The sequence below is a fragment of the Dendroctonus ponderosae genome, unplaced genomic scaffold (assembly GCF_020466585.1).
Source record: "Dendroctonus ponderosae isolate FM_Combo_2020 unplaced genomic scaffold, Dpon_F_20191213v2 Dpon_F_20191213_1, whole genome shotgun sequence".
Taxonomy (NCBI): Eukaryota; Metazoa; Arthropoda; class Insecta; order Coleoptera; family Curculionidae; genus Dendroctonus; species Dendroctonus ponderosae.
Window position 1 is genome coordinate 53,578,367 of NW_026017110.1, and position 13,747 is coordinate 53,592,113.

The window sequence follows — 13,747 nt, forward strand, 5'->3', positions numbered from 1 at the left end:
TTTATCAAGCTCATATTTTTTGTCCAATCATTTGATTATAGTATGAAACATGGTTGCACCGATAATAACAGATGTTTTTCTTATTGGAAGATTTTAATAAAGATCCGTTAAACTGTTTCCCATGAGCGTCATATTTTATCGAGGACATTCTACTACTAATCTAATAGAAAATTAGATGACATAATAATAACATTTGTGGCAATTAACCAGACTTCTTATTAAGTTAACACTTGGAAATTCATTTAATGATCATATACCAATTTAAAAATATCTTAACACTGTATAAAGGAGACGGGGTTAGTACTAACAACATTTGATTTTAACTGCACATACTTTTTCTGCCACAGAGTTGAATTCTACAATTATTTTTCATTTAAAAATCGCCTGTTAAAAAGTCTTTGTGTGTTTTAGAGTTGCTGATCCAGCCCAGCGAGAAAATTTGGGAATTATTGTACAATACAAAGTGAAAGTAAAATTATGTTTGGGGCCTTTGGGAGGGTAAGTAGATAGGAATTCTCTTATTTTTGGACCGAAAATACAGAATTCATAATCTGACAGAATGTAATTTTTCTTATAGTGATCTTGTAGCAGAACTACCCTTCATTTTGATGCACCCCAAACCCGAAGAAGAGGTAATTCCGCCTAGCGTCACGCCTTCCAGAAGAGTAAGCAGAGATGGCGAACATGATGTTCCAGTTGATAACAACTTAATACAACTTGATGCGTAAGTATCTGTTTTTATGATAAGTTGAATAGCAAAGGTCATGGATAAAGTTGAAAAATTCCAACTCATAAAGTAAGTCGGTATAAGAATAAAACCAAAAATGTGTTATTGATCTAAAGAGGAAATTAGCAATTCTAAAACCTACACTTTTTCGCCGATGTTAAATACATTCGAGGTGAGAGCTAATAGGCTCCGAACCGGTACTGAGAGTGCCTGAGATTAGCACATCTAAAATATATACTCATGACGGCTCTGATGTTGGCGAAAGTTTTAGTTTATGTTTAATAGTCTAGTAAAACTGAATAACTGATTATTTAACAAAATGTTTTCTTCGCATTGCAGAGATGAAAATAATTTTCAAGACCACGATGACGACATAATATTTGAAGATTTTGCTAGATTGAGGCTGAAAGGCGGAGAAACAGACGCATGAGGATTAAAACAGGTGCGGACTGCCCGGCATCCATTTAAACCTATACGTACAGATGTGTATGTAACTTGCGAATAGGCAGAAATTTTCAAAAAAATTATCATCCATGTGTGTGTACCCTAGTCATTGGCTGTTACTCAGCCCCAACCAGGAAAAAAAAACACTTAGCATAATTTTATGTTATGTGCTTTATATGAAATGTCTCATATTTAGTTAAATTGGATTCACTAGATTATATTTGTCGTATTGTGATGCATTAAAAAGCAAATTAATAATAATGATTAATAAAGCAAATGGCGACATTTGTAAAACGCATTTCTATCAATACTTTTTGAGAGTCCACTTTTTAGTTTTCAAACAAAGCATATTTGAAGTTTTTTGTAAAGTCAATTTCTTTCGTTTTCTTTTGTTCCATATAACAGTAGATTTATTTTAATGGCAGGCCAATTACAAAATTTTGCTATTAACTTAGACCTAATCCGCGACCGTAACATGTGAACAATCATTTTATTTAATCAATAGATAGGCTTTCGAGGTCATTCCTTGAAACTGGTGAGCACGAGTGGCTTGCATCCTTAGAGATGCCTTGCATTGAAAACATACACTGCACTGCAATCATGTCACGGTCCGCGCATTGTCCAGTCAAAATGCTACTGCAATTCAATTAGAACATGTTATTTAAATGGGAGTATTCACATTCATCGCTCAACCTGAGTGAAACGCGAAATGTGAATAGTCCTATTTAAATGGAGCATGCGCGGACCTTAAGTTGAACTATAGTGAGAATTGACCTTAAGCATTCAAGTAAGCGAGCTCTGAGGATGCAGGCAAATGGGGCTTGTAAAACGCCAGGAAAATATTTTTCACGGCGGCCAAAAAAACCAAAAAAATACCAGTTATTTTATTTAGTGCTTTCTCGAAAAATTATTACAATTTAACAAGCAAATGCAAAATGGAAAAGTAAATCTACTGTTATTCAAAAACCTTATATAAGCATTATATTAAACATTGAATTGATTTAATTAGTGAATGATTAATTAATATGATTCGCTTGATTTGTATCTCCAAGTTTCTTTTCATCGTGGATAAGAAGAAACTTAAAGATACAAATCAAGGAATCATTTGATCATCATCATCAATATGATTCACTTGATTTGTATCTTTAACTATCTTCTTATGGTGGTTAAATTTAAGTCAAAGCACCCGATTCTATATGTATATTTAAGGCAAAAAAATGGACTACGGTGACTACATAAGTAATAAGCACAAAAAATATAATATTTTTTAAATAAATATGCAAAGATTTTTATCAGGTTTGTTCTTGTCGATGTCCAATTAGCCAAAAATGGTGCACAACTTTTGAGGTTGATGACATACCCACCCAATTTCCAGTGTAGATATGGCCTTGGAATATCGCGATTTTAAAATGTATTTCTTGCGACAGATTCGTCTTGATTCCTAATTTTTAATCAACGAAGATTTTGATATATCACTGTACCTGGAAACAGTTTATAAGAGAGACAAACCTCTAATGTTTTTACTTGGATTTTATAGTTAATATACTCTCATAGTGTTTGTAAATACTTCAAATAAGTAATCATTCATTACTTCATGTTTTAGTTATGATCAGTTTGGAAAATAATTCTGGACTATTCAATAATAATAATAGTAAATCATTTCCCAACGGGCGGTAGACGCAAATAACATTATAAAGTATTGGACAACAGTTTGATACGAACTTCAAAATATTTTCATTAATTTTTTTAGCATTCAAAAAAATTCCTAGCGTCCAAAAGTCAACGACACCTGCATAAAGCACAATACTGTATCAGTACATGTCTGTCCTGTTTTTTACCTATAGCCAAAAACTATCGGAAAGGGGGTTATTTTTAAAGTAAATTCCTGCCTTCTGGTTTACGAACTACAGTATGTTTTATGTGTAATTTCTCTCGTTTTCTAATCTGTCTAATAATATTATAAATAATACGATGATAATAACTGATTTCTTAATTATCGATTCTAGCATTTTGTAAACTAGTATATTCTCATGTACATCTCTAGGGGTATTCATTGAATTAATGACAATGAACTAAGACTATGAAATTAGTAGAATATAAAGAGTTCTTATGAATTTGAAAACGGTGCTTTGATCAAAATTAAGCACATAACTTATGTGTTACTAACATTTTGCTGACTACTGTTACTTAACAATGTGTTCAAGACTTTATAAGCCAGGAAATTCTGCTATTGTTCAATATTACATAAATACATATTTTACCAATGTGAAGCATTACCAACAAAGCCTTATGAAGTCTTGCTTCACTTACACAATTACTGCTTCTGTATTAAATATTGAAAGTTTTGTACTGATTTTGTAAATAAGATTTTTTTCTCAATGCACTTTTATACTCTATAGATACCACTAATTCTAGCAGCAACTTTCATCTTGTTTTTTGCTTTCATTACAAAAGTCAGGAAGAGGATTCAATTGCATCGGTTCCTTGGATCCGATATGTAGGGGACCTGATAAGTGGCAATTTAAAAGAACAGAATTATAAATTCTTCGCACGGCACCAATGTGCCGCAATACTCAAGCGTCTTCATACGGAGAGGCTCCAATATGCCGATGTACATATTTTGGAATGAGTGTAAATTGCGTATATCTCGGCGGCAAACACTGAAACCCATCATTCCCTGAAATTACTAGGCATTTAGCGTATTGCCGGCAACTAATATAGCTGCTATATCGTTACTCTATTTGACTAACAATTTCAATCATTCCTTGTACTGACTGAAATTTTTAGCGAAATGCTGTTGGACGAAAATGTGAATGGTTTGTCGAAACCTGGTTACACCGTTTGCCTAATTTGTCAATCAAGAATAGTTCCAAATAGAGAAACGAAATCGCAGTTCCGACATATGTATACCTGCAGAGTAGTGGTGGGAAAAGTAACTATTCGGTACCGGCATAATCGTTACTTATCCGAGTCGAAGGAACGAGTACCGAACCAAGCCATCAAACGAGTATTCAAGTGTAATCGACTGATTACGCCGCGCGAAATAAGACCGATATTAATATTTTTCAGCGCTTTTCAGATTGGGAGACGGGATTTTCCGAGAAGGATTACTTTCTCGGAAAATCAAGTCTGTCAATCTGAAGGACCCTAAAAAAATACTAATATCGGGCCTCGACTTTAGTAGAATTAACGACTCCAATGACTTGAATTACCAACTGATCCTAAGTAACAAGTATTGAATCAAAAAACTAGTCGTTACGAGTATGCAAAAGTATTCAGATCGCACACCACTACTGCAGAGAATATTATCTGATGAAATTTGGGGGGGGCATCTCGTATTAATAAGAATAAGAAATAAGAATATTTAAAAATCAGTCGGAACAAAAGCATTGAATTAATTCTATTTAAACGGATCAGTTAAATTTTGTACCATAGAGGTAGTTAATTGTTAAGGACCGTGCAATGAATCACTATTTAACCTGACACTACTTTTATTTCAAATTATTTTCTAGACGATGTGTGATATTGACATTTGAAGTGTAAATTTGAAAGTATTGCAAAATAGAGCCTGGTTTAAGGGTTACAGATAAGAAGTAAATGGTGTGATGCTTTTAAACAATATTTCAGCAAATTGATAAATACACGTTTTTGCCCCAAACGATTCCACAATTTTCTTGAATTGGAATTGGGAGAAAATATTTATCACCAAGCAAGGATTACGCTTATTATGATTTTAATAGTTTTTCCCAACAAATGTGACGGGGCTATGCAATAATTACAAAACCGAGAATAGTTTTGCTTTCATCATTTAGGAAAAAAAATGCTATATGGTAGTTCTAGGCTATCAGTATTGCATAGGCTTGTCCATAACTCGATATGTAACATTTGAAAACCAGGTAAACTATTGATTGGTCCAATGTGAATTATTGAGTTATGTAGACTGCATTTAACCAATAATCGCACTTTATTTCTTAAAATAATCTTGTGATACATATATTTTACTTAGGCCGAATTAAAAAATTTTGATATTTTTCTATATATTTTTCTGCACTGTGTGCCTTGTGATAAATGTATTTTCTTCAAAGCCGTCTTATTTGCAACATACGATACTGTTCTGCTTTATATTAATGTATAGCAAAAATAACGAAGCCTAGAGTACTTTTGTAATATTTATCTTTAAACAAAATATATCACGATTCCTTCAGTGTGTGATCTTTTAACCTTTTATATAATCGGCTATTTATTGTGCATAAGTAATAGGATGCATGATCTTTCTCACAAAATGTTACGCTTTATGGAAAAAAAAACAGTTTGTCTAATACCTAAGTTCGGCAATCATAGAACAGCTTCTTTCTCATGTATAGTTTAAATACTTAAAATATTTTCGACGTTTATATACCTATAAATGTATCCCTCAATCCATATAATAATATACTAGTCTTTATATTTGTAAGGGAAATTCATCACACAAATTGTCAATTCGGATGTCCATTTTATAAGTTTAAGCTTTTTTAATTTATAGAAAACTGATAGTATACTGTTCTTATATATAGAAATCTTATTTATTATTTTTAATAATAAAATGTGTAATTATCCTGTATAAATGTGTATTTTTGGATCTTCAAAGTTCCAACCGAATATAACGGCATAAAAACACAAATGGCTTGATTTAAAAAAGTTTAATCACATGCATATAATAGCTAGGCGCTAAATACAATCTCATTATAAATTCCCAACTGAGACTGCCCAGTGATTTAAAATCAATAATTTGGAAATCAATTCGTTGTTTAGTAACTGGCATAATACCTGTAGAGGCTTCAAACACATCGACAAATTAACACATTCAATTCACTATATCTCGCACTGCCAATGACACTGACGTCTGCACAATTATCAAATAAATAAAATACCTGGATAAAAAATATCATAATTTTAATTTGAACCTTTATTTCACTTACTGCTTTCTCTTATACTACCAAATGTGGAATAAAAGTCAACAAGTTGCAAAAACATTAAAAGTGTAAGGACCATATACTATAAATTATCACAATTATGATTTATGGCTATTTCAAAGAAATATCGGCAAATAACAAACATTATCAGAGTTAACATTTGTGATTATTGACAGTAATCCGTTTTAACTCTTTCAGGGGTACGGGTATAAAAATTGTACCCTAGAATAATTACCGGTACTTGGGCACGTGTCCAAAATCTATCTGTACCTTCCAAATAAATACTTGTTACTTTTCGGACACTGGTGCAAATCTACGACCAACACTGACGTGACGTAGTAGCTTGTCAGTTATTAATTTGAAGGCTACTATGAACGGCAGAGTGGTTTGGAGTCAATTGTTGGATCTATTTTTTTTTAATCTACTGATGATATTGATGATTGATATGATAAATTTCAGAAAGAATAAACTTATTTAAGCGCATGAATAACCATAGCTAAAGAAAGAATGCAATGTATAAAATACAATTTTAATCAACGAAAATACATAAATTGAATTATTTAAGTCAAAAAAAAATCACTTATTATTGTCGTACGTTTTTTGAACCAATGCACATTGCGATCAGTTTTCATTTACAGAAGTTATTCATAACTATAGCCGAAATATGAATTTTGTCGATAAATTCGACCAAAATCTAAATATGTATATACAAGGTTGACAGGAAATCTCGTAAATGACATCGCATTTTTTCACTTTCTTGATGCTGCCGTTGTAAATGCAGAAACTATTGTCAAAACTAAGCGACCTCTCATTGACAGTAAGTGCCCTATTACTATTAAACGGCAGAAACCCTTTGTTCCTTGTGAAGTCAGAGGAAAGCAACGTTCTCACCAGCCACAACGGGACACAACACGTCGCTGTGCCTTGTGAAGCTCATCAAAAAAGCAAATAAGAACGGATTGGATATGTTCCGTATGCAATGTGCCGCTCGGTCTATGCAAAAACAAAACTTGCTTTCAAGAATTCCATAAGACACTGATATTGACTACATAATGGTTTTTACTACGTATTTAGAGTGTTTTATTTTTTTGTGTATTAGTGTACCGGTACAAAAGTTATTTTATATCCGTTTTTCCCTTTAAATCATGTTGAATCAATCGATAATATAATACGATATATTTTATACCCTTGCCCATGCAGGTCTTAATTTCAAGAAATATGACTGCCCCTGAAAGAGTTAAATGGTATATAAGATACGAACCGAGGCTTAGTAAAACAATAAACAATATTAACTGAGACACATAGACCACTTACCTGTCTATGTTATAAGTTAAGGATGCTCGCCAGAATTATTCAAAATACAAATTGGCATTAATTCAATTTAAGCCAGATGAACAAATAATAACTTTAAAATAACCTGCTCATTGGTTTAACATTAACAATCGTTTAAAAGCTACGATAACGATTAAAAAACTATTGCGATGTGTATAAATATACACAGCTACATGGATGAAAGTACAATATGGCTATTATCTTCCACATATTATTTACAAGAAAAACTTTCATTACATAGAATGTTTGAAGATTTTGTCATTGTATTGCCAATTTAAACGAGAGCTTTCGAGAATATCGAATGCCTATTACTCTAAAAAAGGCGATTTCAACCGAATTTCACTGATCAAGACATTCAAAGATGCAAGGAATGAGTCGTTCGTAATCTATAAATAATAAAATCGTTGACAAACTATTGCCAGCGTCTCATTGTTTTGTGGGTTAAATTTTGATTGTCAAATTGTTCATATATGTATTATTTAAGCCCTAAAGTTCCTTACGTTATTTTATATAAGGCATTAACAACCTTGGGCACACAAGGAGGCAAAATATTCAAACTTGGTGAAAAAATCTGAACTAGCCTATGAAACCAGGAGATTCAATTGAAATCAAACTGGACATTAATGCTAGTCAGGTCTATGAATCGGTACTTTTGGCAAAAACTCTATTAAAATAACATACTCCATCATCGATGAAGAATCACACTGCTGCTTGCTTAGCCGCCAATGCAAGCCTAACTTGTTATACAAATAACTGTTCTCCCACTCTAGTAACTTGTTCAAGGAATGTTGTGTCTGTCGAAAATAACAAAGTATAGTATGGATAATTCTAAACCTCAATTTTCATTAAAAGTAAATACTTACTCGTTTGCTGAGGCAAATAACAGGCCACAAAGAGCAGCCCAATGTGCAGCAGCAGCAAAGACATCCGCAAAATAGCCATTTAACATTAACAGGCAAGGTTTTCTTTAGAATTCCATTTATTCGCATGACAGTCTCTTTAAACTCTTCTGGGGCAACTCGTGAAACCAGTCCACCAGGAAACTCTGTACTGAATCTATTGCTTAGGCCGAAACTGTAATCAAATTTAAAATATATGTCACTGGGCGGAAATACCGCAATGGTCGATAGTCTTTTCACCGAATAAAGATGTTGTCGTTGTTGTATATGTCACTAATATATTTATAAGTTCAGTTTCTTGACCGATACCGATCGCAAGATGGTTGATTTTCTTGGGATTTCGGTCTGGGCAGTGGTGAAGAAAAATTAGATTAGTATGTTGGTTATTAGGTGAAAAAAAGATTAGATGTACAGGGCCTTCAGCTCATCATTAATTTGTATTTAGTGAGTGTGTTCTCGTTATTTCTGCAGAAAAACATGTTGATCGTGAATAAATGTTTTGTGTAATCCAATTGTGACCAAACAATGTAACTAAAATATTAAATATTTCATCAAGCTGTACAAAAAATTATAGAATATTCTGGAAGGTTCCCAGCCTTCTCATGGTCAAAGATTGGTAACTAAAAAAGTTTTTCTTTTTCTTCACCACTGCCCAGACCGAATTCCCAAAAAAATCAACAATCTTGCAACTAATATATTTAGACGTTGTTTGAACAATTCAATTTTATATGACATTATTATTAGTCGCTTTACGATATAAAAGTAATATAGAAGTTGCATTAAACAGAGAAGGATGCAATAATGTGAGTTTTCAGCAAGTCTTGATAATCTCCTATGCGTAGAGGTCGTATTAAATGAGTCAAATTTTAAGCAAAACCTTTTTTGCGAACTATATTTTCATAAATTTAAAATGAGTAATTATGTAAGCATATGAAATCAGACCATATCATTTTCTTTTATATATTGCTTTTCGAGATGGACGTAATCAGATTAGCGTCAGAGGGACAAGTGCTACAGGGTAGAGTTAATGTGGGTTATTAGCGCTTTTGTACATTTGCTATTTGTCAAGGTGTTATTAAGCTATTTAGAGTGACAAATTATCCGTATTAATATATAAGATAAATGTGCTTAAATGTAAGAAAAAACCATGTACAGGGTGGGCGAAATTGAACGCTTTTAAATGGAAACTCCTATTTCCTTACCAGATAGACAAAAACTGATATCGGTGTCTGAGCTTCGATTTTTATGACAAAATTAATGATGAAAACCGTATGTCAATACCTCTAGGAATTTTAGAGATACAGGGTCTTTTCCAGAAATCTGCAATTTTGTAAATGCTCTCATAACTATTTTCCTGTGATTTTTCCATTTCCAAAGCACTTTTTCACGTAGTATCCGACAATGTAAATTTAATTTGCGGTAAGCAAATAGTTTCCGAGCAATTAACAAAAAATATATCTTTTTATAGGGGACTCTGTATAGTTTATCGTATTTAACTTGCGCTTGAAATTACCTTAGTTACACTTTACATTACTTAGTTGTAACCATTCTGACATACAAACAGAACAGAACAGAATAGAAAAAATGTATATTACCTTGGCTTCGTATTGCGGATCAAGATAATGCTGAAACTTTAGGTTTTACTGTGTAATATAGTTAGAATGGAAGTTTATAAAATCTGAAATGTATTGACATTTTGTCAAAACAAATACGGTAAAACCTCCTTAATCCGAACTTGCTCTTGTCCAAAAGCTGGCGCTATAGTCCGAACAACAATTCGTTCATCCGAACAGTACGGGTCGAGACAGATGTTTCACTCCCAAAATGTTTGTATTCCAATGTCAGGAGAAACTTTATGGAAAAGAGCCCATTTTTTTTAAATCAGACTTACGATAACAAAAATTTTAAAGCAAGTACTTGGTGGCTTGATAAATTTTAAAACCGATATGGGATTCGACAACTATCGATCACAAGCGAAAAATTATCCAGTGACGAGGGAGCCGAACGCCATTTAAAGAACTGCATCGAAACAAAGTTTAGGAAATGCAGTTGTTGCACCAAATCTATAATGCAGGCAAAAGTAGACTTTTTTGAAAATTTCTCCCGCAAAAGACACTTGCTGATCAATATGAAGCATCAGTCCCAAGTTGAAAAATGAGCAAGAAGAAAATTACATTTATGCCGTGTTCGAACGCCTCTCGGACTCATAAAATGAAATTAATAGTGTTAGGCAGATCTGGAGGGCCTCCTTCTTCCTAGCTCGAAGACTTATACTTTTTTAATGGTTCTACACCGATTTGGTTCCTGCAATTTGAAAAAAACGAAAGGTGAATTTATATGCAAAGGCTCTTCTAATTTTAAACAATGCTCCAAGGCACCCAGAAGATTTCCCTTCAGATGCCAAACAAATTGTTGCAATTTTTTTTCCACTTAATGTATCGCCATTAGTGCAACCCATGGAAAATCAAATTAAAAAAAATCAGAATCTGATTCAAGCGATTACAAGTTACATTACAGAAATTATCTCTTAAAATAGATTATTTCTTCCGAAAAGTGAGGATATATCTTCAGAATTAAAAAAAATAACCTCAAGGATGTTAGGATTGAACTGGCTACATCTTGGCAAAATGTGCCACCCGAACTTATATAGAAGGCAAGGTTGAGATTAGAAAGACCTGCCGCCGGGCAAACAAAAAATTCTAGAGGGGTGCCCTGGATGTTTTTAGAGTCCAGAAGAGAATTTTGAGAACTATGTTAGGGGTAAATCACAGAGCTCCGCGTAGAGAATATTTTTCTCAGCAGGGGATCCTGACTCGCCCTTATGTCCCTTTATTAAATTAGGTTGATTACGTTTGTGAGGACGAATATTGAATCATTCTCCTTGAATAAAGATTTTTATGTGGAAAACATGGGTATGATTACTCGTGGTCGATATTAATTCAGTATTCCTGCACACGAAACAGAGCAAATTATAGGGCTACGATGTACTATGGTATATCGACTATTTCCTACAAGCATTAGAGATGTTGATTATATTTCTTTATTTAAAAGACCTTTACCATTGACCGATGGGTGCATCTGAAATGTTTCTATTGTTTTAATTTTAGTGCTTAGATCTTAAGTTTTATCATTTTAATCAATGTTATCTTAATTAATGGATTATAGCGCTTAAACTGTTGTAGAAACGCAACTTTTACTTTTGACGTTGCTGGATCATGTTAATGATATTGTTGGAAATTTTATCATTATTATAAAGCATTTTATTTGAATTATTACTAGACAGTTTATGGACAATTTAAGTACATTTTGCTTCTCTTCTATCAATTGCTAGATGCTAATCGCTAATTTGAGGTAGAAAAGGTAAATTCTATTAATGTAGTCTTATAGTGTTCATGTAATTAACCAGGACTTGCCTCAAATTAGATAAATAAGCAAAAACTTACACAGTCATATTTCCAGCCCCTCGAATGGTTACCGGATCAGGTACCAAGGATACTTCAGCAGGCTCTGTTTCCTCATTATTTTCTATTTCTTCCTCATAGTAAATTGCATCAAACCCGTCCATGTGTGCCTAAAATGTGCACAATTCAATTATTTCCCAGTCACAAAGTGAGCACAAGCAAACGGCAACAGACAAAAGCAACAAAAGAAAAAGTAAATTAACAACTTGGTAGAAACAATGAGTAGATAAACAAATATACAATCAAGGAATATTCCAATAAACATATGCATACTTACCTCTGTTTTAAGAAAGTATCTTCAACGATTCAGTATGGAACTTATAAGTTAAACAACTGGTGGATTTCAGGCAGGATTTTCTAAATCTCCAAGGTTTTTGTCTATCTACATTCTAGTACCTGCTGTCATGTTTATTTGATGCAAAGAAGATTGCACAGAACATACCCCCGGGGGATATTTTGTGGAAGATTGAGGGTGAAGAGTAATCTTGATTCTTGATAAATATTTGTTAATATTTAATGCCCTAGAGAAGCAATAAACGGAAAGCAATTTTACTTGACAACCACTACAGTTAAGCTTAAAAAGACTAATTCACAACCGGGAATTCTTCTTCATTTAACAACCGTAATTACCGGGGACAAAATTAAACAATTTGTGTCGCTGCAGAAAACAGTCAGAACTGTTTCTAAATTTACAACTCTAGAACAGGCAAATAGTCTATGCTTTGATTGATCAGCTGATTGTCTCCATCATTTTGTACAGGGTCGCTCAAATGTTGCACATAGCATTTTTATGCAGTGAGAATATCCAGTTGTTTATGAATAAATCCCAAGAAAGTCCAGAAACTGCTCAGACGTATATACAGATATTTTGATTTTAAATTGGCATATTCTACCAGCACTGGGTAGGTTTTTCAATCAAAATAAGTGTAGTTTTGACACAAAAGCGATGGAAGGTATTGGACGGGTTTCTGTTCTTTTTTAATTCATTTATATTTTAAACAAAAAACTTAAGCGTCATAAGTTATTTTTACAATCTGTCAGTTGAATATCCAATAGTGACGGTTGATAATTCATCTTATATAAAATCCATCTTTTGTGGATTTCTTAAAACTTATAATACTTTGAGTGGTTCAGTTTGCGGGCATTGTTGCTGCGGCTGTCATAGAAGAACTCCCTCCCGTTTTGTATAGACGAGCGCTTTGCATTCTCAGAGGTACAGACTACTCACTATTTAGACCTATTATTTAGAAAGTAAGGTAAGTCTTGTTCTATGATTTAGAGACTCCTCTATGATTTAGTGATTAGACCTCCTACTCTATTAGCAGCGCCGGCAGCGCTCTTACGGATTGAGCGACCTAGCTTTCAATTTGGCGCCACATTCAATTTTCTTTTAGACTTTTTAGGGTTAAGGGATAAAAGAATACACCGGCAAAGCAATTGCGTAAATATGTATTGATATTTTGTACACTGAAACTATAAATATTCCATATTAAGAAACTGAAATATAAGTTGTACACAAAAAATTGTGAACAAAAGGACGCAAAAAATATAAGAAAATTTATGGAAAATTACCCAGGAACCCTACATCGACATGGAAACTGCTAGAGCTCAGAAAATTCTTAAATTGAACAACAAATTCAAAGATTTGTTAGATCAAAGTTAGTGGCGCACCACAAAAAAGTTCGGGGGGGTAAAAGGAGGAATGCCTCTAGAAAAAGAACGCCCTGTAGATATTCACAACCATTCTCCTCACCTACGGGTAAAGGGTTCAAACATTAGCCTACGTTAAAAATTTGACCAAAATATCTCATAAACTGTAGGAGCTAAAAGGAAAATACCAAATTTTTTTTGAAATTTCAACACCCTGTATCTCGTTAGCCACGGGCCTATTTTTTTTATTTATATTTATACACAGGGTGTCCTAAAAATTCG

General features: G+C 33.3%; 2 protein-coding genes across 8 annotated transcripts in view; one reads left to right on the forward strand and one right to left on the reverse strand.

Moving 5' to 3' along the window:
• The window catches only part of LOC109533812 (beta-arrestin-1), a 47,772-nt gene extending 42,001 nt beyond the window's left edge, over positions 1-5,771 (forward strand). For all 7 annotated transcript variants that reach the window (XM_048661462.1, XM_048661459.1, XM_048661458.1 and 4 more), the window contains 3 exons: positions 412-498; positions 578-724; positions 1,067-5,771. In XM_048661462.1, the coding sequence (XP_048517419.1) occupies positions 412-498; positions 578-724; positions 1,067-1,157 (325 nt within the window). In that variant the 3' untranslated portion in view covers positions 1,158-5,771. The remainder of the gene's footprint in view (positions 1-411; positions 499-577; positions 725-1,066) is intronic.
• Positions 5,772-6,101: 330 nt separating this feature from the next.
• On the reverse strand, positions 6,102-12,543 carry LOC109533813 (cysteine-rich hydrophobic domain-containing protein 2). Its single transcript, XM_019899257.2, has 4 exons — positions 12,093-12,543; positions 11,798-11,925; positions 8,319-8,529; positions 6,102-8,249 (listed from the first exon to the last, which is right to left on the reverse strand). The coding sequence occupies exons 2-4, from the start codon at positions 11,917-11,919 to the stop codon at positions 8,082-8,084; spliced, it is 501 nt and encodes a 166-aa protein (XP_019754816.1). The 5' UTR covers positions 11,920-11,925; positions 12,093-12,543; the 3' UTR covers positions 6,102-8,081.
• Positions 12,544-13,747: the final 1,204 nt, after the last annotated feature.

What these genes read in the sequence shown, in the direction of transcription:
- LOC109533813 (XM_019899257.2), bottom strand. Translation starts at nt 11,919, where the DNA reads ATGGACGGGTTTGATGCAATTTACTATGAGGAAGAAATAGAAAATAAT. An exon ending in GGGGCTGGAAATATGACTGT is followed by an intron (nt 8,530 to 11,797) that starts GTAAGTTTTTGC and finishes ATTTGATTACAG; the next exon opens with TTTCGGCCTAAGCAATAGAT. An exon ending in TTATTTGCCTCAGCAAACGA is followed by an intron (nt 8,250 to 8,318) that starts GTAAGTATTTAC and finishes TATTTTCGACAG; the next exon opens with ACACAACATTCCTTGAACAA.